The sequence below is a fragment of the Scyliorhinus torazame genome, chromosome 7 (assembly GCF_047496885.1).
Source record: "Scyliorhinus torazame isolate Kashiwa2021f chromosome 7, sScyTor2.1, whole genome shotgun sequence".
Taxonomy (NCBI): domain Eukaryota; kingdom Metazoa; phylum Chordata; class Chondrichthyes; order Carcharhiniformes; family Scyliorhinidae; genus Scyliorhinus; species Scyliorhinus torazame.
In genome coordinates, this window is record NC_092713.1 from 271695288 (window position 1) to 271722010 (window position 26723).

Sequence of the window (26723 nt, forward strand, 5' to 3'; positions counted from 1 at the left end):
TTTCTGCATCTCAGCTAGCCTGTTGCTGTTCTATAACTACACCGGCACAAGTTAATCTATTTCCAATACCTGCTGAAACATAAGCCGCAGAAAGTGTAATTTATATTACGATTCATTCACAGGCACCTGCAAACATTATTTTACTGAAAAGTGAAGTAGATAAGCAAATTCCAGCAGGGGAGTTGCTGAACAGCAATCAGGAGTGGCATCCCGGGCCAGTTATCCCCTCCAGCACCTTTGTTAATTTCAGATTCTCAGGGTGTCTCAAGGCAAACCCAACTGAAGTTAAAGATCGAGAAATCTTATTTGCCTATGTAACTCAATATTGCCCACATACCACACAACTTGCACCCCTCAATTTATTGCAAGATTTTCTTGTTCAATGTAAGAGAAATATTGTGTCCTTACCCTGGGAAAGGTAACTCCATCTGTTCCAGCCAGTCATCCTGCTCTGTACTGTAAATATGTTTAGACAACTCATGAGCTGCATCTTCATTCTCACTATCACCCAAGGCACTGTCTGAGCTCTCATTTCGGGGTATGTCCCATTCAACTCCAAAAGGTGCTTTTTTCTGAAGACTGTCTTCTTCCCCACAGGGGTCATCAATCGAGACCTTGTCTCCACAGTTCTGCTCAGCAGAACTGAGTATTTGTGAATCTAATTCCATTCCATATACCTTACAAGTGCACATACAACTGTTCCCACTCAAGTCATGTTGCTTTTCATTATCCTGAATGCAAAGTCCTATTTTTGAAATAACTTGTTGCCCAACTTTCCGCTGATCCTCTTTAGGAAGATCATCGATGGTCTTTGTTTCTATTAAATTATCCTCAGTAAAATACTCATCAAAAAGGCTCATACTGCCTTCATGAGTAGAGTCCCATTTATAATTCGGTAATGGATCCTTTATCCTATTTGTTTTGTTTTGGTCCGGAGTAATAGGCAATACCTCATCTACCGGTGTTCTTTTGAGCTCTTCAATGCCTTTCTGCAGTGCCTCATGGACCTCATTTCTCTTGGCTTCTGTATCAGAGTCAGGCGACATTGAATAACCAATCTGAAACGTGACCTTTTGCATTGAATTAGGACTGTTCTGGAGGTGATTTGCACTACAGGGCACAGAAGTAGACAGCTGTTTATCAGGGGGCAGTTTCTCGATTGTAGGCTCTATGGTAAGGCTTTGGCCTACAACAGCAGATTTGACAGACAGCACTATTTCGGTCTTAGCTTCCTGAAGGTAGTTTGTGCTTTCTTTGTATTGCTTGATGGTATCTTCTCCGCTGAGAGCTGCAAGATTTGTGCTATAACTACTCGGGCTGCTGTTGGTTTTCCAAAACTTCCTGTGACATCGTATGAATGCATCACTTGATCCTTCCTGCCTGGTGACATCATTCTGCTCTTTAGCAGCATGAAGGGGACACTTCTCACTCTGATAGATACTCGCAGCACTGTCCCGTGAGAAAGAGTTTTGGTTTTGCAATATGTTTGGAAAAAATGAACTTTTATTCCTGTGAAGCGTAACCACAACATATTCTGACTCTTCCACCTCTCCTTTCTCCAGGGATGTGGTCATTACTGACTCACTCACTTCAGTTTCACCATCCCCTTCTACCACCAGCTGGGTTTCCTGCAGCTCAGAGCATCGAATGAAGTACGTGAGGAAGTGAAGGAGTCGCTGAACCAATTCCTGTCGTTTACCAATCACCACGGTCCGGGCTAATCGTACTGGAGATCCTATTGCACCATGTAGATCAACTATCAGAAAAATAGATAATTAAAATCAGAAGAATATTTTTGACATTTAAGTTATTTTGGGAGAGGGAAAAAAAGTTAAGAGGAGATGTTCTGTTTTGAGATAAATAAATGTCAGTGTTTGTAAACTCTTTTTCACTTTAAGCACAAGACCCTTAGGTTTATTGTGAGCCAGATGCAAAGTAAAGCTTGCTTTGCTTTCTAAAAATGCAACTTTACTCTTTCAGTCTGTTTTTAAATATCCCCAATGTGAATTTTCCTTTTCCCATTGTGGTCTCCAGTCCAGTACAGCACTAACATTGAATAACGTAGAATCAAATTATGGACAGCATTGCTCTAGAAATGCAAAACCATGAAGCACAAGATTTACCAAGTCTATTTTACAGGGGCTTATCATGGGCAGAGATTTCATCCCAGCATGATCTACTTGAATCCAAGTCCCAGGAATGGAAGAAAGTTTAAGCTCGTTGCAATTCTTCCCTCTTCAATTCTGTAAGTTTCATTAGTCGTATTTGGGTTACTCGCTCATAATCTAATTTAAGTGTTGTTAAATTGTCCAACTAAAGGACTTTTATGTTCCATGACTCCATTGATTATGGCTGAATGATGAGAGCAATTCATTCAAACTGATACGCCTTTCATCAAGGAGTGGGGTGGGCGGATTCTCACACTGGGGGGTTGATGGAATGGCGGGAGAGGCCGGGGTCAGCAGGAGTCAACTGACTTATGGGAGTGTCATGGGGGGAGCAAAATGGAACTAGCCGGGGGTAGTTGGGGCGGGGGTCCGCCGCCTGGGGGACTGGAGGGTGCGGGAGGTGCGGGCACTTGGCTGGCCTAGAAAAGGAGATGGCTAGTCGGCTGATAACTTGGAATGTGAAGGGCCTGAACTGGCCGGTCAAGAGGGCCCAGGTGTTCGCGCACTTAAAGGGACTGAAGGCAGACGTGGTTATGCTCCAGGAGACACACCTGAAGGTGTCAGATCAGGTTAGGCTGAGAAAGGGATGGGTAGGGCAGGTCTTTCATTCAGGGCTGGATGCGAATAACAGAGGGGTTGCAATACTGGTGGGGAAGTGGGTATCGTTCGAGGCACTGAATATTGTAGTGCATAATGGAGGTCGATATGTGATGGTGAGTGGTAGGTTCTAGGGGGTACGGGTGGTACTGGTGAACGTATATGCCCCGAATTGGGATGATGCCGGATTTATGAAACGCATGCTGGGACCAGGAGGTAGGAAGCTTGATAATGGGGGGGGGGGGGACTTCAACACGGTGCTGGACCCAGCACTGGACCGTTCTAGGTCCAGGACGGGTAAGAGGCCGACTGCGGCCAAGGTGCTCAGGGGGTTTATGGACCAGATGGGGGGAGTGGATCCATGGAGGTTTGCCAGGCCGCTGGCCAGGGAATTTTCCTGGGGGGGGGGGGGGGAAGACCTTGCCCCCGCCAATGTCCAGGGCGCTGATTTCTTTGATCTTGAAGCAGGACAAGGGTCCATTGCAATGTGGGTCGTATAGACTGATCTCGCTCCTCAATGTTGACTCTAAGTTGCTGGCGAAAGTGCTGGCTACGAGAATTGAGGACTGTGTCCCGGGGGTGATTCATGAGGACCAGACGGGATTTGTGAAGGATAGGCAGCTAAATACAAATGTGCGGAGGCTCCTCAATGTGATTATGATGCCCTCGGTGAAGGGGGAAGCAGAGGTAGTGGCAGCTATGGACGCGGAGAAGGCCTTTGATCGGGTGGAGTGGGAGTATCTTTGGGAAGTGTTGCGGAGGTTTGGGTTCGGGGAGGGGTTCATCAGTTGGGTCAGGCTGCTATATAGAGCCCCTGTGGAGAGTGTGGCTACGAACCGGCGGAGGTCGGAGTACTTTTGGCTGTACCGGGGGACGAGGCAGGGGTGCTCCTATCCCCCTTGTTGTTTGCACTGGCAATTGAGCCGCTGGCCACGGCGAGGGAGTCCAGGAAATGAAGGGGATTGGTCCGGGGGGGGGGGGGGGGGGAGGAAAGAGGGGAGCACAGGGTGTCGTTGTATGCCGATGACCTGTTGTTGTATGTGGCGGATCCAGTGGAGGGGATGGTGGAGGTCATGCAGATCCTTAGGGAGTTTGGGGAATTTTCGTGGTGTAAACTCAACATAGGGAAGAGTGAGCTCTTTGTGGTGCATTCAGGGGAGCAGGGAAGCGGGATAGACGAGCTACCGCTGAAGAGGGCGGAAAGGAGCTTTCGGTACCTAGGGATCCAAGTAGCTAGGAGTTGGGGGGCCCTGCACAAGCTCAATTTGACGCAGTTTGTGGAGCAGATGGAGGAGGATTGGAAAAGATGAGATATGCTGCCACTCTCACTAGCAGGTAGGGTGCAGTCGGTCAAAATGACGGTCCTCCCGAGGTTTCTCTTTGTGTTCCACTGCGTTCCCATTTTAATCCCCAAGGCCTTTTTCAAACGGGTAAGCAGGAGCATCATGGGTTTTGTGTGGGTGAATAAGGCCCCGAGGGTGAAGTGTGTGTTTCTGGAGCGTAGCAGGGACAGGGAGGGGGGGGGGGGGGGGTTGGCACTGCCAAAATTGTGTGGCTATTATCGGGCAGCCAATGTGGCGATGATCCGTAAGTGGGTAATGGAGAGAGGGCGGCGTGGAAGAGGCTAGAGATGGCGTCCTGCGTGGGCACGAGCCGGAGGGCGCTGGTGACGGCACCGCTGCCGCTCTCGCCGACAAGGTACACCACGAGTCCAGTGGTGGCGGCGATGCTGATGATCTGAGGGCAGTGGAGGCGACACAGGGGCGAGGTGGGAGCCTCGGGTTGGTCCCCGATTCGGGAGAACCATCGGTTTGTCCCGGGAAGGGTGGATGGGGGGTTTCGGAGCTGGCATCGGGCAGGGATTAGAAGAATGGGGGATCTGATCATCGATGGGACGTATGCGAGCCTAGGGGCGCTGGAGGAGAAGTTTGGGCTACCCCCGGGAAATGCTTTCAGGTACATGCAAGTGAGGGCGTTTGTGAGGCGGCAGGTGAGGGAATTCCCGCTGCTTCCGGCACGTGGGACTCGGGACAGGGTGATTTTGGGTGTATGGGTTGGAGAAGGCAAGGTTTTGGCGACTTACCAAGAGCTGAAGGATGAGGAGGAGGCCTCGGTGGAGAAGTTAAAGGGCAAACGGGAGGAGGAGCTCGGGGAGGAGATAGATGAGGGTCTGTGGGCTGATGCCCCGAATAGGGTTAATTCTTCCTCCTCTTGCGCCAGGCTCAGCCTAATACAGTTCGAAGTTACTCACAGAGCGCATATGACAGGGGCGAGGTTGAGTAGGTTCTTTGGGGTGGAGGACAGATGTGGGAGGTGCTTGGGGAGCCCAGCAAATCATGTCCATATGTTCTGGTTGTGCCCGGTGCTGGATGGGTTTTGGAGGGGTTTTGTGAGGACTACGTCCAAGGTGGTGAACGGGTCAGCGGGGGGGGTTGTTGAAAAATTTGAATAAATATATATATATATATATATTTTTTTTTTAAAAGGAGAGCAGCCACAGCCACGCAGAGCATAGAAATAGAGACGTAGTCACACCGGAGTTTCAACAACTCCTGTTCCTAATTCTATATTTGACTTTTCATTCTTAAAACGATAATGGGATAGGGTTTCCACTTTCGGTGTAAATCAGAAAATTGCACCCAAAATCTGCTTGGAATTGCACTGGTCAGTGAGAACTTCAACTTTCTGCTAAAATGTATTTGCATAATCATAACCGTCAAACTTTCCACGGATCTGTGCAATCCAGTAACAAAATACAGCAAACCATTACTTTTTTTGTCTTTCCATTGAAATGTATTTCTTGATATATTTAAAAGGCAGTACATAGTGCAGTTTGAATAATACAACTGAAAATAACTTCACTCAAAAATAAGCGTCGTTAATAATTGGTGTCCAGTCCTCCACTAGTGAGTAAGCCGATTTAAAAATCACTATAAATAACTTCTAAAAAGAACTACTGGACCATTTATTTGTTTTATTGGTATAATCAGTTTCTTAGTAAATTAAATATTTTATTATTATTAAGCTTTTTAAATTTGCTCACTAATAGCCAATGCATCTAAGGAAATAAACCCGGGCGGCATAGTGGTGCAGTGATTAGCACTGCTGCCTCACCCGCTGAGGACCCGCGTTTGATCCCGGTCCCAGGTCAGTGTGGAGTTTACATATTCTCGTAGTGTTTGCGCGAGTCTCACCCCAACAATCCAAAGATGTGCAGGCTCGGTGGATTGGCCACGCTAAATTGCCCCTTAATTGGAAAAAAAAGAATCGGCTACTCTAAATTAATTAAAAAAAAGAAAATAAATGCAATTTGAAGAAACTTTCTGAATCAGTGTAATCGACAAAATTTTACAATTCCAACTGGGGTTGTTGCAGGTTTTGTAAACGAGGCCTGACTTGGGTGAATTATATTAAGATTGTTAGAAATAGGGGGAGGATGCGGAGGATGCAGGACCCTTCATGCCTGCTCTGCCATTCAATAAGATCTTGGCTGATCTTTGACTTCAACTTCACATAGGGCTGGTTTAGCTCAGTGGGCTAGACAGCTGATTTGTGATGTAGATTAAGGCCAGCAGCGCGGGTTCAATTCCCGTACCAGTTTACCTGAACATGCGCCGGAATATGGTGACTAGGGGCTTTTCACAGTAACTTCATACTTGTGACAATAAAAGGTTATTATTATTACTATTATACTTCCCTGTCCTATTTCCATTTCCCTGATTCCCTCAGCACCCAACAATTTTTACAATTGAATTGATGAATATACTAAAAAAAACTGAGCATTGACAGACCTCTGAGATTTCTATATATTCACATTCCTCAGCGAAGACATTTCTCATCCAAGTCTTAAATGGACAACCATGTTATGTGGAAGGGTCGATGGACTCAAAATGTTAACTCGGTTTCGCTTTCCACAGATGTTGCCAGGCCCGCTGAGCTTATCCAGCACTTTCCGTTTTTATTTCATGTCTAACCTCTAATAGTTTTTAGTGTGTGTTCAAAATGCATGGGTGAGTTAAATTTTTTTAAAGTTTTAACTTGAGGGGATAACTTGTTCACAGTTTGTGTGGCAGTTCTCAGGTTGCTGCTTTGCTGTGTCGCCTGGAGGGAACATTGCCCTTAATCTCTTACCCTGAGAGTACTGGATTGTCTAGCCAAAGGGAAGATCCTCTCAGCATCTACACTGTCAAGCCTTCTAACAATTTAAAATCTTTGAACAAGATCACCGTACATCTTTCTAAATTTCAGAGAACGGAAGCTCATTCTACTCCATCTCTCTTCGTATGACGACCCCCTCTCAGGAATCAATGTAGTGAAGCTTTGCTGAATCACTTACAAGGCAAGTATAATATCCTTCATTGGTAAGGAGTTCAAAACAGTGTTGATGGTGAGGTATCACTAAGTCCAAGATGAATGTTAAGAGTTCTTTACTTTATATTCCAACTCTTCTCCAATAAAGGCTAACATATCATTGACCTTCTAAATTGTTTCCTGTGCTTGCATGTTAACATTTCTGTGATATATGTACTAGGACAACTCAATGCCTGTGTGTGTCTCAACATTAACTGTCTCCTGCTAACAGTTTAAATATATTCTGCTTTTCCAGTCTACCTATTCATTTCATTTTCATTTCACCTATAAAAGTGGATAATTTCACAATTCCCCACATTATACAACATTTGCCACTTGTTTGTCCAATCACTTCACCTGCCTACGTCACTTTGCAGACTCTTGTGTGCTCCTCACAGCTTACTTTTCCAACCGAAATTTGTATCGTCATCAAAGTTGGATTTGTTACACTCAGCCCCTCATTTATGTTATTGATATAGACTTTTATAGCTGAGGCCCAAGCCAAGCACTGATCTTTGCAGAAGCCAATATTTTGAACCGCATATAGAATTGCAGAAAACATGAGCTTGGGTGAAAACTCACGCTAAAATTCCCTGATCTTTTTCGCCGGTTCGGGAAATTCTGCCCAGGCTGCATTATATTACATTTGTTTGCCACATTACAACCCCTTATTGGCAGCACGGTGGCACAGTGGTTAGCGCTGTTGCCTCATGGTGCCGAAGACCCGGGTTCCATCCCAGCCCCGGGTCACTCTCCGTGTGGAGTTTGCACATTCTCCCCGTGTCTGCGTGGGTCTCACACCCTACAACCCAAAAGATGTGCAGGGTAGGTGAATTGGCCACACTAACTTGCCCCTTATTTGGAAAAAAATAATTGGGTTCTCTAAATTTATTTTTAAAAATTACAACCACTTATCTATATTACAACAATCAGTACTCTTCAAAAAGTACTTAATTGACTGTGCAGTGCTTTGAAACATCCTGCGGTTGTGAAAGGCATTATATCAATGCAAGTATTTACAGTGCTGAATTAACTGGTGGAAATAAATGCAAACTCAAGCCCAATCTACCCACATCTCCCAATGATGCTACATTCGCAAACATGCTTTGCAGAGTAGGACTTACCTAATTGGGCCCAAAGGGGGTTGTATGGGTTTGACTTTGATAGCATATCCACACTTCGCGAGGAATGTTTTTCCAAGAAAATCTTAATAGGTGGTTGACCATTTGGCATTACTGTTGGGACCCAGGCAAGATGATTTGTGAGGACAGCAGTTATCAGGGCTGGCAGAAACCTGATTAAAGAAAAGAAAAACATTTGAACAATTCAGACAGGTCACATTTATTAATTCTACTTTCAAATGGAATTTGTACATTAAACAGGAAGTCCATTTTTTTGTCTCAGAGCAAAGAGGAAATGCACAACTGAGGTACAAATGATGGCATTACAGCAGAGGGATAGAGGTTCAAACCCCAATTTATCAAGTTCCCTATGTTAGTCTAGGACATTCTGTGGTCCCAAGAACTCCTACAAATACTTACATACTGCCTAGCAAGCTACTCAGGTCAGACTACTATTGAAAATTATAATAAAATTGGGTGGACCACCTGGCATCGACCAAGGCAATAGATTCAGACAAGATAACGCCACACCCAGCCTACTCAATACTATCCGGTGATCTGTGCCAGAAGTAGGAGGGCTGCCCATCAGATTAGTTATCTGACAGTCACACTCAAAGAATCACACTTTTAGCCAATGTCCTACACATTTCCAAAACATCCCTGGGTGCGTCCAGTTTCACTGGCAAGACGGACTCACCAGAGATGCAAGTCAGGAAGAAGTGGCCCTGATATTCTTCACGATTGACTCCAGGTCCCATGAAGTCTCATGGCATCAGATAAAATATGCAAGGAAATGTCCTACGAATTAACATCTAACCCCATCACACAGCGAATAAAATCAGTACTCCTCCATCTTGAATACCACTTGGAGGCAACATCGACAGTGACAAGGGCACTCTAGCAGTGGGGGAGGTGTCTTTAATTTTTATCACCAAGGGGGCGTGGTGCACCATTAATGACCGAGTTGCCTGATTCCTAAAGGACATATCTGCGGCCTGCGGCAGATAGTGAGAACACCAAGAGGGAAAAACCTCCTTGGCCTCATCTTTGCCTGTCCTCTTTCGCAGATGAATTTGTCTATGACAGCACTAAAGGGAATGACTACGGTAGCGTCTTTGCAGAGATAAAGTCTCCTCTTCACATCGAGGATTACTTCCATTGCATTGCGTGACACCACCATTGTGCTAACTGGGATAAATATAGAACAGATCTAGCAAATTAAAACTGGGGATCAATGAGATGGCATCAGCAGAATTGTATTCAACCACAATCTGTAACCTCAAGGCCTGGAATATCCCCCACTCGATCATTACCAGCAAGCCAGTGGACATCACTTTGTTCAATGAGGACTGTAGAAGAGTATGCCACAAGCAGGAGCAGGCACATCTAAAAGTGAGCTGTCAATCTGGTGAAGATACGATACAGGACTACATGCATGCTAAACAGCAGGAGCAGCATGCGATAGGCAGAGCTAAGCAATCCACACCAGCAGATCAATTCAAAGCGCTGCAGTCCTGTCACATCCAGTCATGAATGGTGATGGGACAACCAAAACAATTCACAGGAGTCATTGTCTCCATTGACATCCCCATCCCCAATGAAGGCAGAACCCAGTGTGTGAATGAAAAGACAAGGCTGAAACATTTGCATCCACCTTCAGCCAGAACTTTCAAATTAGTGGTCTGTCTTGACCAACCCGAGGTCCCCAGTATCACAGATGCCAAACTCAGTCATTTACATATAGTTATTTAAGGCACAGAAGGAGGCCATTTGACTCATCGAGTCCAGGCAATTTGGTGATATCAAGAAATGGCTGAAGACACTGGTTGCAGTAAAGGATATTGGCCGTGACAACATCCCAACGGTAGTGCTGGAAATGTGTTTCACAACTAGTCGTGCCTCCAGCCAAGCTGTTGAGGTACAGCGGCAAGACTGGAATCTACCTGATATAGTGGAAAATTGCCAAGATATGTCATGTCCACAAAAAACAGGACAAATCCAGTCTGGCCAATTACTGTCCCATCAGTACATAGGATCAAAAGAACATAGGACTTGGAGCAGGAGAAGGCCATTTGGCCCGTTGAACCTGCTCTGCCATTCAATAAGATTGTGGCTGATTTAATTGTTGTCTCAACTCCACCTTCCTGACTGCCCCACCATAATCCTAGACTCCCTTGTCTGTCAAAAATATTTCTAACTCAGTCTCAAGTAAATTCAATGTCTGAGCCACCAATGCTTCCTGCGAAAGAAGATTGTACATGCTAAAGATCATCAGGTAAAAAATGTATCCCTTCATCTCCGTTTTAAACTGTGTCCCCTGGTTCTAGTCTCCCCCACTTGAGGAAACATCTTCCTGGTATTCACCCTATCAAGACCCTCAGGATCTTGTATGTTTCATTAAGATCATCTCTCAATCTTCTAAACTCCAATGGGTATAGGTCCAAACTGTTCCACTTTTATTCATAAGATACACCCTCACCCCAAGAATTAGTTGAGTGAATCTTCTGGAGTCTACACTCAATCACCAGCAAAGTGATGGAAAGGGTTGTCAACAGTACTATCAAGCAGCACTGAACATGCCAATGTTCAGTTTGGGTTCCTCAGGATCACTTGGCTCCAGACCTAATTACAACCTTGGTCCAAACATAGACAAGAGAATTTAATTCCAGGGGTGTGGGTGAAAGTGACTGCCCCTGACATCAGGGGAGCATTTAATCAAGTGTGGCATCAAGATGTCATAGCAAAATTGAAATCAGTGGGAATCTGGAGAAAACTCTCCACTAGCTAGCCATACTTAGTACAAAGGCAAATGATTCTGGTTATTCAAGGTTAATCATCTCAAGCCCCAGACATTGTTACTTGCAGGAGTTCCTCAAGGTAGTGTCCTAGGTCCAACCATCTTCACTGCTTTATCAATGATCTTTCCTCCAACACAAGGTCAGGCATGGGAACATTTGGTAGTGAATTGCAGTGTTCTCTCCATTCATCTTCGCAAGGATCGAAACAGTCCATGACCACGCAGCGTTTAGGTTTGGGCTCATAAATTGCAAAGATTTGTGCCACTAGGTGTCAGGCAATGACCATCCCCAAGAAAAACGTCTAACAATCAGGCCTTGATATTCAACGGTAAAACTATTGTTAAATCCCACATCATTGACATTCTTATAGTCACCATGGTTCAGAAACGTAACTGTGCCAGACACACAAACTCGGTGGCCAACTGGTATGAGTGACTCACCTCCAGACTTCCAAAGCCGTTCCACCATTTGCAATGCTCAAGTCAGGAGTGTGATGGAATGCTCTTCATCTGCTTGGATGAGTACAGCTTAAAAACACTCAAGAAACTTAATATCCAGGACAACGCTGTCTGTCAGACTGGCCCCATCTGCTACCAGCAGATGTGGCTGCAGTGTTTCAAAGAACAAAGAACCATACAGCACAGGAACAGGCCCTTTGGCCCTCCAAGCCTGTGCCGAACATGGTACCCGACTAAACTAAAACCGAATGCACTTACTTACGGAGTCCCTATCCTTCCATTCCCACCCTATTCATATATTTGTCTAGATGTCCCTTAAATGTCCCCATCGTACCTGCTCCCACCACCTCCCCAGGCAGCGCGTTCCATATATTTACCACCTTCGGTGTACGAAACTTGCCTCGCACATCTGTTCTAAACTTTTTTCCATGCACTTTAAACCTATGTACCCTAGTACTTGACTCTCCTGCCCTAGGAAAGATCATCTGACTATCCACTCTGTCCATGCCACTCAATCTTATAGACCTCTAATACGTCACCTCTCAACCTCCGTCATTCCAGGGAGAACAGACTGAGTTTATCTAACCTCTTCTCATGGCTAATGCCCTCCATACCAGGCACCTCCTAGTAAACCGCTTCTGTACCCTCTCCAAAGCATCCACATCCTTCTGGTAGTGTGGTGACCAGAATTGTACACAATATTCCAAATGAGGCCTAACTAAGATCCTGTACAGCTGCAACATGACTTGCAAATTTTTATATTCAATGCCCTGACCGATGAAGGCCAGCATGCCATATGCCTTCTTGACCACCTCATCTACATGCGTTGCCACTTTTGTAATCGGTGGACATGCATGCCCAGATTTCTCTGCCCGTCAGTACTTGCAACAGTTCTACCATTTATTGTGTAATTCCTACATTCATTGGACATTCCAAAGTGCATTACCTCACACTTATCCGGAATAAACTCAATCTGCCATTTCTCCGCCCAAGACTCTAACCAGTTTATATCCTGCTGTATCCTCTGACAATCTGCTTCACTAACTTGTCATGGAAGTGTCCCTTTAAGAATTGTTTTTGTCTTATCACATGGCTTCAGTGATGTCATTGTGTGGGTGGAGCTGGGCTGTGGCTCTGGGTGTTGGTTTTACTTTTGCTTTGTGTTTGAACTGGTTTTGTTCTGTGCAGGTTGAATGAAGGTTTTTTCTCGATATGCATTTTAAAAGCAGTTTCCAGACTGCTTGATAACTTGAAAAGAAATAACTGTTTTCTGGAAAAAATTCAAACCTGCTGTTTTGGAAAGGAAACAGGAGCACCCATACCAGGTCTTGAGTGCTGTGGGCTGGGCCCCACCTTTGAAAAGGGTTTTCTGGTTTATGGGAGCTTGTTATTAAATTGGAACAGCTAAAGGGGGAATTTATTAAGGGTTATACATAGAGCACTGTAGCTATGTGGGGTACTTATGTTGGATGAAAATGCTTACTGTGTGTGTTTATAAAAATGTTAACTAAATTTGTAGAACAAACTTTGTTTCTGATTAAAAGTGCTTAAGCCTCTGTTGAATAACACCTGAAAGGCACACCTTTGTGCTCATCGTAACCAAAATCAATAAACAGTTGTAGGTCAGGTGAACTCCATGATATACTCTGAAGTTTTCTAAACCCTGGCCATAACAAACTGCAACTCCACCAATTTTTGTGTCATCTGCGAACTTACTAATCAGACCAGCTACATTTTCTTCCAAATCATTTATATACACCACAAACAACAAAGGCCCTAGAACTGATCCCTGTGGAATGCTGCTAGTCACAGTCTTCCATTCAGAAAAGCACCCTTCTACGGCTACCCTCTGTCTTCTGTGCCCAAGCCTGTTCTGTTTCCAATTTGACAGCTCGCCTCTGATCCCCTGTGATTTCACCTTTTGTACCAGTCTACCATGAGGTATCTTGTCAAAGTTTCTTATCAAGTGCAAGATGCATTACAGCAATTCTCCAAGACTTCTTCAATAGCAACTTCCAGATTTGTGATCTCTACCAAGGACAAGGGCACTGGATCATCATCCTCTCCAGATTTCTTTCCAACTCACACACTATTATGAGTTGGAAATATATTGCTGAACCTTCAACGTCACTGGGTCAAAATCTTGGAACTACCTTCCTAAGAGAAGTGTGGGAGTACCTTCACCACATGCACTGCAGCAGTTGAAGAAGGGAACTCATCTCCACCTTCGCAAGGGCAATTAGCGATTGATAGCAAATGGTGGTCTTGACAACGACACTCGTATCACACGAATGAATAAATAACATTTCTGCCCGAATGTCTGAAAGACAGGGTCAGCAATGCAAATTAAATAGTGAGATTGAGAGATCCAGAAAGAAATTTTAATTCTTGCATAGTCACAGTAAATCACCAAATATAGAAATTAAATTTTGGGGATTGTCAGCATCTAAAGTTCACCCAAACGAACTAAGTCCGATGACTTGTGGACCAGCCAGGATCCAGACATGCACTCCAGTTTGAAAACCAATGCTCCAAGGAGCCACTCCCACATGAAGTCCATGCGCTCACCAACACGAAGGAAGACTTCTTCCCTGGGTTGGTGGATACCTCATTGATTATCTTGAAAACAGGTCACCCATCCAGGTGCTGGAGTCAAGTTCTTCCGCTCACCCAAAAGGTGGCAAGGAGGCAGGGTGGATGGAAGAGAGGAGAGGGGAATCGTGGTCATCATAAAGTTAACAAAAATCAATTGTTACCCAGAATAATAAAGGAAAGAGAATAATTATTCACATTTGTGTAATACAAATCTGTATTTTTAGGCATCACTAATGAACACCAGAAGATTCAAATTAATCCTTGCAAATCACAGAATTGTTACAGACAGGGGGCCATTCAGCATCATGTTCTGCACTGGCTCTCCAAACCAGCTATTCATTTAGTGCCATTTTCTCACCTTCTCCCCATAGCCCCATTCTTCCTTTCCAGATAACTGTTTAATTTCTTTTTGAACCTGCCTCCACACACTCCCAGCCTTGCATTCCATACCTCGACCATTTGCCACATGAAAAAGCTTTTCCTTATTTCACTTTTGCTCCTTATATCACTTTTGCTTCTTTTACCAATTACTTTAAATCTTTGCCCTCTGCTTCTCATGAGTGGGAACAGTTTGTCCCTATCTACTTTGTCCAGATCCCGCATGATTTTGAATACCTCTATCAAGTCTCCTCTCAGCTTTCTTTACTCCAAGGAAAATAGTCCCAATTTTCTAATCCATCTTTGTAACTGAAGTTCCTCATCATAGAATCCTTACAGTGCAGGAGGTCGTCATCTGGCCTATCGAGTTTGCAGCAACCCTCCGAAAGAGCTCCCTACCGAGGCCCAATTTCCTGCCCTATCCCTGTAGCCCCACCTAACCGTTGGACACTTCGGGAAAATTTAGCATGGTCAATCCACCTAACCTGCACATCTTTGCACATCCCTGGAACCATTCTCGTGAATCCTATATGATGAGTCCCCAAACCTAGCTGGCTCTGAAGAATCCGGGGCACTTTCACAGCAAGAATTGAAAATTAAAATGTATGTTTTATTTTCTCCTTTTGTCTCCTTACAGTTAGGTTAAAAGTAGCAGCAAGAAAAGTAGCAAACAACGGTGCTAACTCCTGTCTGCAAACAGGGTATGAAAAGCAAATCCTTGAGGGTTGGAAACTCTTTTGAACTCAAAAGAGAACATTTAAGATTTTTACTTTCTCTCGTGATTTTTCCTGCTTTATTCTTTGGTTGAAAAGAGGAAAGCAGGCAAGTGATAAACTCTTCGTCCTTTACAAGTGCAATTTTATACTCCACCACTGGATGGTGCACAAGGGGCATTCAACTGCATCAGACTCCAATTTTGCCTCTTTGCCCACTGAAAATTATCTGACCCTCACTTTATGCCTCCCCCATGACTGCGCCATTATAAGGTGAAGTGCAGTGGGCCGGACCTCTGCCCATTATTACACATATTAATAAAGGTTGTTTTAAAAACAAAATTGAACTTTCCTCCAGGCAACTAAATATTGAAACAAATCAAAAGTCAGAGAAAGAACATCTGACCAACAATAGTTAAGCAGTTGATGGATTATTGATTTCACGTGCTTCTTTCTTGCAAACACTGTACACAATAATTTTGAAATAAAAATGTTGGAAATACTCAGCGGATTAACCAGCTTCTGTGGAGAAAGACACGCAGTTAATGCTTCAAATCGGCGACCTTTCACCGGTACATAGTTATTTTTCTCCTTCCCAGCTTGCGGACAACCCCCTCAATACTCAACTGGTTCTTTGAGGTTTGTTCCATTAGTAAAGCAAACTCCTTCATAAACTGTTGGCAAAGCAGGTTTTTTTCAGGTGTTCCCGACATCATGGTTAACCATACAGGTTCTACAATCCTTGGCATTATGTAAAGATTATGTATCGCAGTCCTAATTTTGGGAAATGGGAGGGGGAAAGAGGAAAAAAAGATCAATTTTCTTTGGGATCTGAGCAAAGCAATTTTTCTTCAGAAAATACAGAAATTGTACATGACTTTTCTCATATTAGCTATTGATCTGAAGACAAAAGGAAAATTGGCCTCTTCACATCCTTCTGCTTTAGTTGTGTCAGCATCAGACAAATAAGCGTATTCAACCAACATTTAAATGGGCAGTGCGGACTAAAACATTCTGAAATGGTCACGCTGATAATGGAAATTTTAAAATGAAAATGATCTAAAGATGGGTCTTGAAGATTTTTGATGGGGCTGCGACTGGTTCCTTGGGCAGCTTGTTCCAGTGTGGGACACCCATTGGAATCACTTAACGTGAGCTGTCCTGCCCAATGTCTTCTAATGTTACCCAAGTGTACAATATATTGGAAGTATTTGTTGTGCTTAGAAAGCGGATTATATTTCACAGCAAGCAATGTACAACCTGCTATTCTTAACGGTCCCTGGCATAAGCTGAAACTAATATATGCTCCCCTGGCAGTTATCAAATTCCATTGGCACTGGGCCAGCAGACATGTGACTGGTAGAATGGAAAGCTGCATCTCAAACATTTTTAAGTCTTTCATCCAAAAACAAACTCACTGGAAAAAGTCAGCACAACTGTGGCAATTCTCTTAAGCTGTTTCAAATTGAAAACATGTAATAAATTTTTCCCGTTGATAAACATAATAACGTAACAAAAATACAGGAAGTGAAATGATTTTCTCAAGTTTAAACCCCTCTGCTACAGTAGCTTGTCCAGGTGACAAAGCTCAGCATCTGACCGAAGACCCAGATACATATTTTTTAATGCAGCTCATGCAGAATTCAAAGAAAGCCTTCCAGCTAAAACAAAGTTTGTTGAAAGTTTCAAAGGACTGCAGCAATTCATTGCTGGAATGCTATTTATAGCCAAGGTAATAACTGACACGTGGGATCTCAGGAGGTTGTGACAGTGGTAAGGTAATCTCTGATTGAAGGACAAAACCCCGAACAAGCCCTCAACCAAAGTGTCTGCACTTAATTAACATAGCCAGATACTGAAGTATCTCATTCGGTGCTGTTTAAGAATATTCCATTGCAGATGCATGCTATGTGGTAGATCCTGTGAAGAATTCTTCAGAAGAAGCCACTGACTATGGCGTGTTCACTTTTCCTATAGATGTTGGGTGTTTTTAATCCCAATAATTACAACCACAATAACTACACTCATAATTGATCTGTGGCCATTAAATCCACCTTGATTTAGCTGTTACGCGAGACTTTTGAACAAAACTCTATTTCTGGTTTGCGAAGCTGCCCTCAATTGAATAAATATTGCACCACGCATATAGTACAAAAAGACATACTTCACCTCAGACTACTCTTGATACATCAGCAGCAGCTGCAAAATGACAGGAAGAAAACCCTGGCAGCAGCTGACCCGTTGAATATCATGGGTGGCAAATCACATGCAACCCAAGGAATTGTTGAAGGGGCAGGGAATGCAAAGAGTAAGAGGGAACATTAACTTCAAATAAACAAATCATGGCCGTTTTATAGCTTATAAATTCTTCAAGGGAAAAGCAACAATGTGTTTGAGCAATATTGCTACAGGATTCAGTTTACCACCATCGAGGAGGCCAAACATCAGAATTCATCATGCCTTTCACAATTTAGTTTGTATTTTATCCACATGCTAACTTTTTTTGGTAGATAAACAGGATGCTAGGTGTGGAATATTATGCCAACACTATAAACATTCTTTTTAAAAAAAAATATTTTACTTCTCCTTTTTCACATTTCCTCCCAAATTTACACCCACCAATAAACAATAATCAGTAATGAATGCAATATCAATTCCCATATCAACAATAATCCCATCCTCCCACCAAACCCCCAAACATCAGCCTGCATGTTAACATAAATAAATAACAAAAATGGATCACCCATCATCACCATTAACACATAACCCGCCCCCCCCGCCAATGCTTTATGTAATCCAATTCTCGAAAGTGCATAATGAATAACACCCATGAATTGTAGAACCCCTCCATCCTTCCCCTCAGTTCAAATCTGACCTTCTCAAAAGTCAGGAATTCCAGCAGGCCCCCCCCCCCCCGCCACGCCAGGCAACAGGGTGGAGAGGTTGATCTCCATCCCAACAGGATCCGCCATTGGGCGACCAACGAGGCGAAGGCTACAACATCTACCTCCGCACCCGTTTCCAACGCCGGCTGGTCCGACACCCTGAATATGGCCTCCCGAGGGCCCAGGTCCAGTTTCACGTGCACCACTTTAGAGATTACCCTAAAATCCTCCTTCCAGTAATCCTCCAACTTTGGACAGGACCAAAACATATGAACATGGTTTGCGGGCCACCCCTGCAACGTTCACACACATTTCTACCCCCTCAAAGAGCTGACTCATCCTCTCCCTTGTGAGGTGCGCTCTAGATACCACCTTCAGTTGTATCAGCCCCAACCTCGCGCATGAGGTGGAGGCATTTACTCTCCGGAGCACCTCACTCCAGAACACCTCCTCCATACCTCCTCCCACTCTTCCTCCCACTTTGCTTTGATCCCATCCAGCGGTACCTTCTCCTCTCCCAAAATAGCCACGTAAACTGCCGACACTACCCCCTTCTCCAGTCCCCCTGCCACAGCACCTACTATAAGCATTCTTACGTGGAATATTTCATCACCACTGCGATTGCTTTGGCCACATGCTAAAATAAAACACTGATTTGACGAATAACCATGATGTGTCATTCCAATATATTACCACTGGATAAATAGGCAGACATGCAATTTACAAAAACAAGAGGTCAAGGATCACATCAGAGGGCAATAAAGGTTCAAAAATGAATGTTTTCAGCATTACGAAGCATTTTACAACCAATTAGTGTGATGCTGGCAATCTGCGAGGCATTCTTAAACAATAGAGGCTGAAAAAATAAATTTCCACTGTATATAAACATCAAAATAGTCACCTGAATTCATTTAAAGCATCTCCAATTTTATAGTGACCCAGAATACGTTGGTTTGTCTCAGAAATTCTATTTCTCATTTTCATCGCCTAAAAAGAACAAGAATACAACTGTGTTCAGTAGGTGCGTCCAAACATGCAAAATTCCTGCTCGTTTCTAGAGAAGGTTATGGCTTTATTCCCGATTGCAAAAGTTCCAGAAAAGCCTACTTACATGGTTTTCACTGATTTTCTAAGTAGAGATTTATGCAGCTCTTGAAGAAGCTAGAGACAAGGGAATACATTCCCAGGTTTTGGGATTTCAACCAGGTCCAAGGTCTATGAAAGGGTAAGATGTTATGGACGAAAAGTGACTAGAATCCACAGACTTCCTTAAGTGCAGAAGGAGGCCATTCGGCCCATCAAATCAGCACCATCCTTCTGAAAGAGCACTCCACCCTATTCCAACAACCCCTTAACCTAACATAAGGGGTAATTCTCATGTCCAATCCACCTAACCTGCACATCTGTGGACTGTGGGGGGAAACCGGAGCACCCGGAGAAATCCACGCAGACACGGGGAGAACGTACAAACAACCACATGAAGCTGGAATTGAACCCAGGTCCCTGCCACAGTGGGGCCTCAGTGCGAACCACTGTGCCACCCCACTACATTTAGTTAATTATTGCCGAGTCTTCTTAGGACACTTGAGACATGGTAAACCACAACAAAATTGTGGCACTATCTTTGGTGGATAATATTTTATTGTTAGTAGACTTAATAAAGCATTGAATTCATTTAGTCGGCTGTGACAGTGGTATATTGAGAAGTGGCAAAGGATATTTTGGACTAGTCTTTCGGTTTGTGGTGCATTCGACAGAAATCCAAATAGTCTTTTTCTACTGATCAGAATTCCCAAGTATGAAATGCAAGAGCTCCCTCTGCCTTGTACAAAAAGATCCAGCACAAAGACATGAAATGGATTTGCAGCCAAAGGGAAAAGAAAGCAATTGAGAAGAAAAGGGTTCTGGAGAGAGGCAATGACAAGTACAGCTCTTTGCCAAAAGCACTTGCACCTAGACGGGTGCTGGAAGGCAGGCAAGAGAGCACACCAGATTCATTAAGTACAATGAATGGATCGCAGATAAGCAAGCTGCAATGGGAGCTTCAGAACTCCAAATGGTGTAACATTCATTCAACAGGATGTGGTAACTGTTCAAGTTGTATCTATGAGTAAAGTGGCAATGCATTTACTTTTTGAAAAAATAGTGAGTCATATTGCTCTATGTTGTTCTGGAGGAGCTTTGAATTCTTGCTGTACCCTCAACAAGGTCTCAAACCCACAATTTTGAGATTTCTAATGAATTAATCAGTGACAAGCCTCTGGGACAAAAGTGGGACAGAAAATCTGGGCCTTTCTCAAGGTACACTGGCTCAGAGTTGATATGTTTGCTAATGGCAATTAGAAATTTGTGACAAAATTGTAATTCCATATTTGAAACAGCAAATTAATTGTCTGCCAAGGCAGCCATGACAAGACTAGTTAGCCTGGTAAATGCGAACTGAGTGAGGTAAGCTCGTCACTGAAGAACAGGGTTCATCCCACCTTACCCTAGATAACCGATTCTCTATTTGGTAGGTCAGTCCTGCAGGAAGCTTTTCTGTGCTATGTTCTAATGGCAAGTACAATTTTAGCTGATTTAAAATTCTGCCCTATCCCCATATATACTTCAGATCCTTCAAGGTCTCAGCTCTGCCAACCTAGGCCTAAGCGGTCTGGACATGCCCCAGTTGGGAACACATACACTTCTAAATGGGGTAAACAGAAACTTGACTGTTGCAGATTTATGAGTAGCTGACAATAGTGATAAGTCTCTGTGTATGGTAACAGCTGGCTTATTAAATCCAAGAATGGAGCGAGGGTGCAACAAAGTTTGCAAAGCTCATATTGGAGTGGAGTAGGCAAGTATATGTCTGAGATTCTTTCCACAGTGAGAGTTGAATTCAGCAGTTTAAAAGAGATACTAGTTGCTTCTCGTTCCACATGGAGGTATAGGTCAATCAGGCTGCTCACGTGCACTGGCTAGCAGCCAGTTCCAGAGCAAGGCTGGCTGAGGCATTAGAGTTCTCAATGGGGCATAATGTGCAATAAAGGCAGATCTAGAAGTAGACAAGGGTGCAAACGCTGATTTATAATGTTCCCTTCCTACCCATACCACCGTCACCTCACGAGGCATTTAAAAAAAGATTGAACTATGATAGGAAATTACTTTCACTAGAGCACAGTTAAGTCAAACTTTACATTTACCATGCTTTACATTTTACACTGAGAATTTCCCCTCCCCAATAATATCATAAATATTTTCCTTTACACAGATGTACATGGCTTAAAAAAAAATTCTCAGCAGATTAGGTGTTACAAAGGCAACAGAACCAGCAAGTGGCACCCGGCCAGCAAATGACTCAGGCAAAACCATACGGCATCACTTCCAGATTAGCAGAAGGAGGAAGCGCGAGTACCTGCTCAATTGCAAACTTCAGTCTGTTCACATGACTCTCAAAGAGAGGAAAATGAGCAAAGAAGAACTCGTGAAACTTGTTATTCTCTTCCTCATCTTGTGACAACGAAAATATAATGCCAATAGCAATCTTCTTTTTTCGAACAATGGAGGGATTCGAACTGCAGCTTTCATCAGACATATTAAAGCTCTCTTCTATTGACCTGAAAAAAACAGAAAAACTCATAAGCATTATAGCTCACAGATGCATTTAATATATTATATACAGAAAAGCTTCAATGAACGTTAACAACTCAAGGTGAAAATGGCTTCACAAAGTAACTTAATTTAGCAAAACATTTGTGGCAAAGAACAGCAAAAGTGCTTTAAGATAGCAGCTGGCACTGCCTTAAAGGAAGAGTGCTATTCCAGTTAAGTTTTAGCTTTTGTCAAGTGGAAGCATCACTTTAACTGGTGTGCAGTGAAGCACAGGAAATGCAGATGATACACAAGCAGAGTCCACAATATCTGGCTTCAAAGCTGAAAGTCAGAAGCTCTGTAGGTGGTCAGCTGCCTTGATCAGGGATGGTGTACAGAATGTGACTCAAGAGAGAGTGTGGGGTGGGCAAGAGGAAAAACAAAAACAATGGAAAAAGGGAGATTTCGCCAAATAACCTCCCACTCCCAAAAAGTATCAAAACAAATCTCTGTGACATGCAGACTGATCAACAGTGCAATTCAATACAGCATTTTATTTTATTTTTTAAACACAAGACCAGAATTTTTTAGCGTCGCCTCATTTATTGAATGGGTGGAAGATCACAGGTTGGCAGGATAAGTAGTACAAAATCTTGACCTACATTTGAATATTTAAAATTCAAGTTAAAAGAAAAAGTATCGGGGGCGGCACGGTTGTGCAGTGGTTAGCACTGCTCCTTCATGGCGGCGAGGACCTGGGATCGATCCAGTCTCTGGGTCACTGCCCGTGCGAAGTTTGCACAGTCTCCCCGTGTCTGCGTGGGTCTCACCCCCACAGCCCAAAGATGTGCAGGGTAGGTGGATTGAACACACTAAATTGTCACTTAATTGGAAAAAAATAATTGGGTACTCTAAATTTATTAAAAAATAGAATTTTTAAAAAGTATCAAAGGCACCAATTAGAGCAGGGGAAAGAACTCCAAGGCCTCCAATTTTTAATTTACTTTATGGTGCCACCCTCGTCCTCTTGACAGCTGCAACTGCAGATTTGTTTGCATGTCAGGATATCATCACGAGAGTCAATAATGGTCACTTTACAATTGGTGTGTGGCGGGATTCAAACTGGTTGAGCCACACCTGTCAGCTATACTTCCCAACTTTTCTTCCCCCCCTCCGCACCAGCCCCTCCAACGAAACGACTGCAGTACATAATATAAAGTACTCATCAGGAAGAGAACTAGAAGACAAACTCATCAAAGAACCTATGATGTTGCATGGAGTGAAAATTTATTGCTTCAATTAGAGATAATTCAGTGTGATATGATGGTGGTTGTCGAGACTCAGCATGTTGGGTGATGGAGGGGGCAAGACATACAATATCTGCACATATAATATGCTGAAAAGCATTTTATAATATTGTTATGGGCGAGGCGTTTTCAGAACCCCAAAATGTATCATGGAGTTCAACCAACCCCTCCCTTTAATGGATTTATTGCTTTTCCTAGCACACGGCTTTTTCCCTAGGTGTGGGATTACAATTATGGACACGTGGGTTTTTAAACACAAAACACTGTTTATTCCATGAACTCAACTTAACATCTTAAATAAACATTGGATCTCTTAACACCCCTTACTTTAAAGATAACTCAGAAAATATTGCAACAGTAAATGATTGCTCAAAATGTTCCTTCAAACTTCCAAGAGACTTAACATCTTTAAACAAAATCACATCAGGTTCAAGGCTTCACTATTATAATTTTAAATCACCCAAATGATCCAGAGATAGTCTTTCATGGCAGATATCCAGTTCACTGCAAAACACAGACACACACCCAACTCTTTTCAAAACTGAAACTAAAAACCTGCAAAATTAAACTGCAAAATGGCTGATCGAACCTCAGCCCCACCCACTCTCTGATATCACTGTTTTCTTAAAGGTACATTGCTTAAACATCCATGTCTTAAAAGTACTCTCACATGACACCTCCCCCCAAGAAAAAAAAATAAACCATCAACTTCAAGATGGTTTCATTTTTCACTTTTGCACCATCCACTAAGAAATGTACACAGTAAATATACCTTTTCGTTTAAAAAAAAAAAAAACCCACATGCAAACAGGTATAACAATATAGTCCATTTTTCTTTGTTCTTCTTCCTCCAACCGAAATCCTTCTCGATTGACAGTCTCTTTGAAAAAAGTCTCTGCACGATCCCTCCATCCCTCTACTCCTCGGCATTCCTCTTCAGAATCAGATCATTTAGTTCAATCTGACCACAGAGTCCCTTGCAATTCTCCAATCCAGGAACATTGGGGATCACAGCTTTCAGGAATTCAAATGCCTGTTGAAAGTCCGCTGTCTATTAAAATTTTTTAGGTTTCTTTAGCAAGTCCATCAGTGGAGTAATCACACCACACAACTTTTGCACAGCTGTTCGATCAAATCCACTCATGCTAAGAAATCGCATTATTTCCCTTCGTCTTGAAGGTATCAGAAACTCAAGGAAAGTGATTCGGGCTTCTCCAAATTCACTTCCGGCTAGGTTCATCACCAAACCCGCCACCTGAAGTCGATTGAAGAACTCCATACGATGGTTTAAATGTTCTTTCCATGTCTGGAAGTTGGAAATAAAAGCAGATTGTCCCACTTTCTCCATGCAATCCTTCAATGGTGGGACAGGATAAGAGTCTGTTCTTGTAACTGCTTTCACCTTTCTATAGTCCACACACAACCGTTGGGTACCATCTGGTCTAGGTACCATCACTATGGGTGAGCTACATTGACTGCAACCCACTTCAGTTATGCCATTTTTAAGCACACTCTTAATCTCTTTGTTAACCTGTGCCAATTTTAAAGGATTAAGTCTGTATGGATGTTGTTTTATAGGAACAGCATTTCCCACATCTACATCACGTAGAGCCATTTTAGTACTTCCCAGTTTATCTCCACAAACTTGCCCATGTGATATCAATAACTCTTTCAGGTCAGTTTGTTTTTCCTCTGGAAGGTAACTTAACAATTCATCCCAATTTTTAAGAACATCCTCATTTTCCAATTTAATTTGAGGTATGTCAAATTCACAGTCATCTGGATTTGGTTCGTCACTTTGAGTTAGAATCATTAAAACCTCCTTTTTCTCTCCTTCCCTTTCAAAGTACATTTTAAGCATATTCACATGACACACTAGGTGAGTCTTCCTTCTATCTGGTGTTTTTACCACATAATTCACCTCACTTAATTTCCTTTCAATCTGATACGGTCCACAAAACCTAGCTTTTAAAGGCTCACCTACCACTGGTAACAATACTAAAACTTTATCTCCACTGGCAAAACTACGAACTTTGGATTTCTGGTCCGCGACCCGTTTCATCACATTTTGTGCAACTTTCAAATGTTGTCTAGCCAGTTCACCTGCTCTATTTAATCGTTCCCTAAAATTTGACACGTAATCCAATAGTGTAATTTCGGATTTCTCACCCACCAATTTTTCCTTAATCAATTTAAGTGGTCCTCTTACCTCATGACCAAAAATTAGTTCAAAAGGACTAAATTTGGTAGATTCATTAGGTGCATCCCTAATTGCAAACAATATGAATGGGATTCCTTTATCCCAATCCTCTGGATAATCTTGACAATACGCCCTTAACATTGTCTTTAATGTCTGATGCCACCTTTCTAACGCTCCCTACGATTCTGGATGGTACGCAGTTGATTTAAATTGTTTTATTCCTAAGATATTCATAACTTCTTTGAATAACTTTGAAGTAAAATTTGTTCCTTGATCCGATTGAATTTCTGTAGGTAGTCCATATGCAGTAAAGAATTTAAGTAACTCCTCCACAATCCTTTTAGCTGTAATATTACGTACTGGAATGGCCTCTGGAAACCTAGTAGACACATCCATTATAGTCAAAAGATATTGATTCCCACTTTTTGTTTTAGGAAGCGGTCCTACACAATCGATTAGGACCCTTGTAAAAGGTTCCCCAAATGCTGGAATGGGTATTAAGGGAGATGGTTTTAACACTGCTTGAGGTTCCCCCATCACTTGACATGTGTGACATGATTGACAAAATTTAACTGCATCTTTATGTAGTCCAGGCCTATAAAAATGTTTCTGGATTTTAGCTTGAGTTTTCCTTATTCCCAAATGACCTCCCACTGGTACCTTATGTGCAACTCGCAACACCTCCTTTCTATACCCTACCGGCAATACTACTTGATGAACTTCTGCCCACTTTTCATCCGCCTGCATATGTACAGGTCTCCATTTTCTCATCAAGACATCAATTTTATGATAATAACACTCTGGCAACATTCTTCCCAAACTACATAATTCCTCATCTCTTACCATTAAAGATTGACTAGTCCCTGTATCTCTTAAAATTGTGACTTCTTTACCTGCTCCTCCTGACACACGAGTAAACTTTACCCACACATGTAAATTCTTTAAAGACATCTGGCACCTTCTTAACAATTACTTCTTGAACAGGCTGTACAATCGTTTGCACCTCCTTCGCTTCCCTTGGGCTTTCCTTTACCACTCTAACAAACCCCACTGTCTTATCCTGTTTTACCACATCAGCCTTCCCAGTGCTTTTCTTCCGCCAACACTGTGACTTTACATGGCCTAGTTTATTCCAGTGAAAACATCTGAAACTTTTCATTTCTTTTCCATCCTCCTGGATTTCATTTTTAATCTGAGGTACACTCTCTTTATTGTCTCCCATCAGATCACCTTTACCGTTACCACTTTCCGGCAGAAACTGATGTCGGAAACCAATCTTTGATTTATGAACTAATTCATAATCATCTGCCATTTCCGCTGTTAATCTCACAGTTTTAACCCTCTGCTCTTCCACATGAGTTCTTACTACATCAGGAATTGAATTTTTAAACTCCTCCAAAAGTATAATTTCTCGAAGAGCTTCATACGTTTGGTCTATTTTCAAAGCCCTTATCCACCTATCAAAATTACTCTGTTTGAGTCTTTCAAACTCCATGCATGTTTGACCAAATTCTTTCCTTAAATTTCTAAACCTTTGGCTGTAAGCTTCAGGCACGAGCTCATATGCACTTAAAATGGAT

The 26723-nt window shown here is 42.9% G+C and overlaps 1 protein-coding gene across 3 annotated transcripts in view; it reads right to left on the reverse strand.

Annotated features, from left to right (window-relative positions):
• The window catches only part of fnip1 (folliculin interacting protein 1), a 195368-nt gene that overhangs the window by 38127 nt on the left and 130518 nt on the right, over positions 1–26723 (reverse strand). For all 3 annotated transcript variants that reach the window (XM_072512468.1, XM_072512466.1, XM_072512467.1), the window contains 5 exons: positions 21461–21662; positions 18965–19050; positions 15806–15952; positions 8240–8409; positions 409–1756 (listed from right to left, as the gene is read on the reverse strand). In XM_072512468.1, coding sequence (XP_072368569.1) covers positions 409–1756; positions 8240–8409; positions 15806–15952; positions 18965–19050; positions 21461–21662 — 1953 coding nt within the window. The remainder of the gene's footprint in view (positions 1–408; positions 1757–8239; positions 8410–15805; positions 15953–18964; positions 19051–21460; positions 21663–26723) is intronic.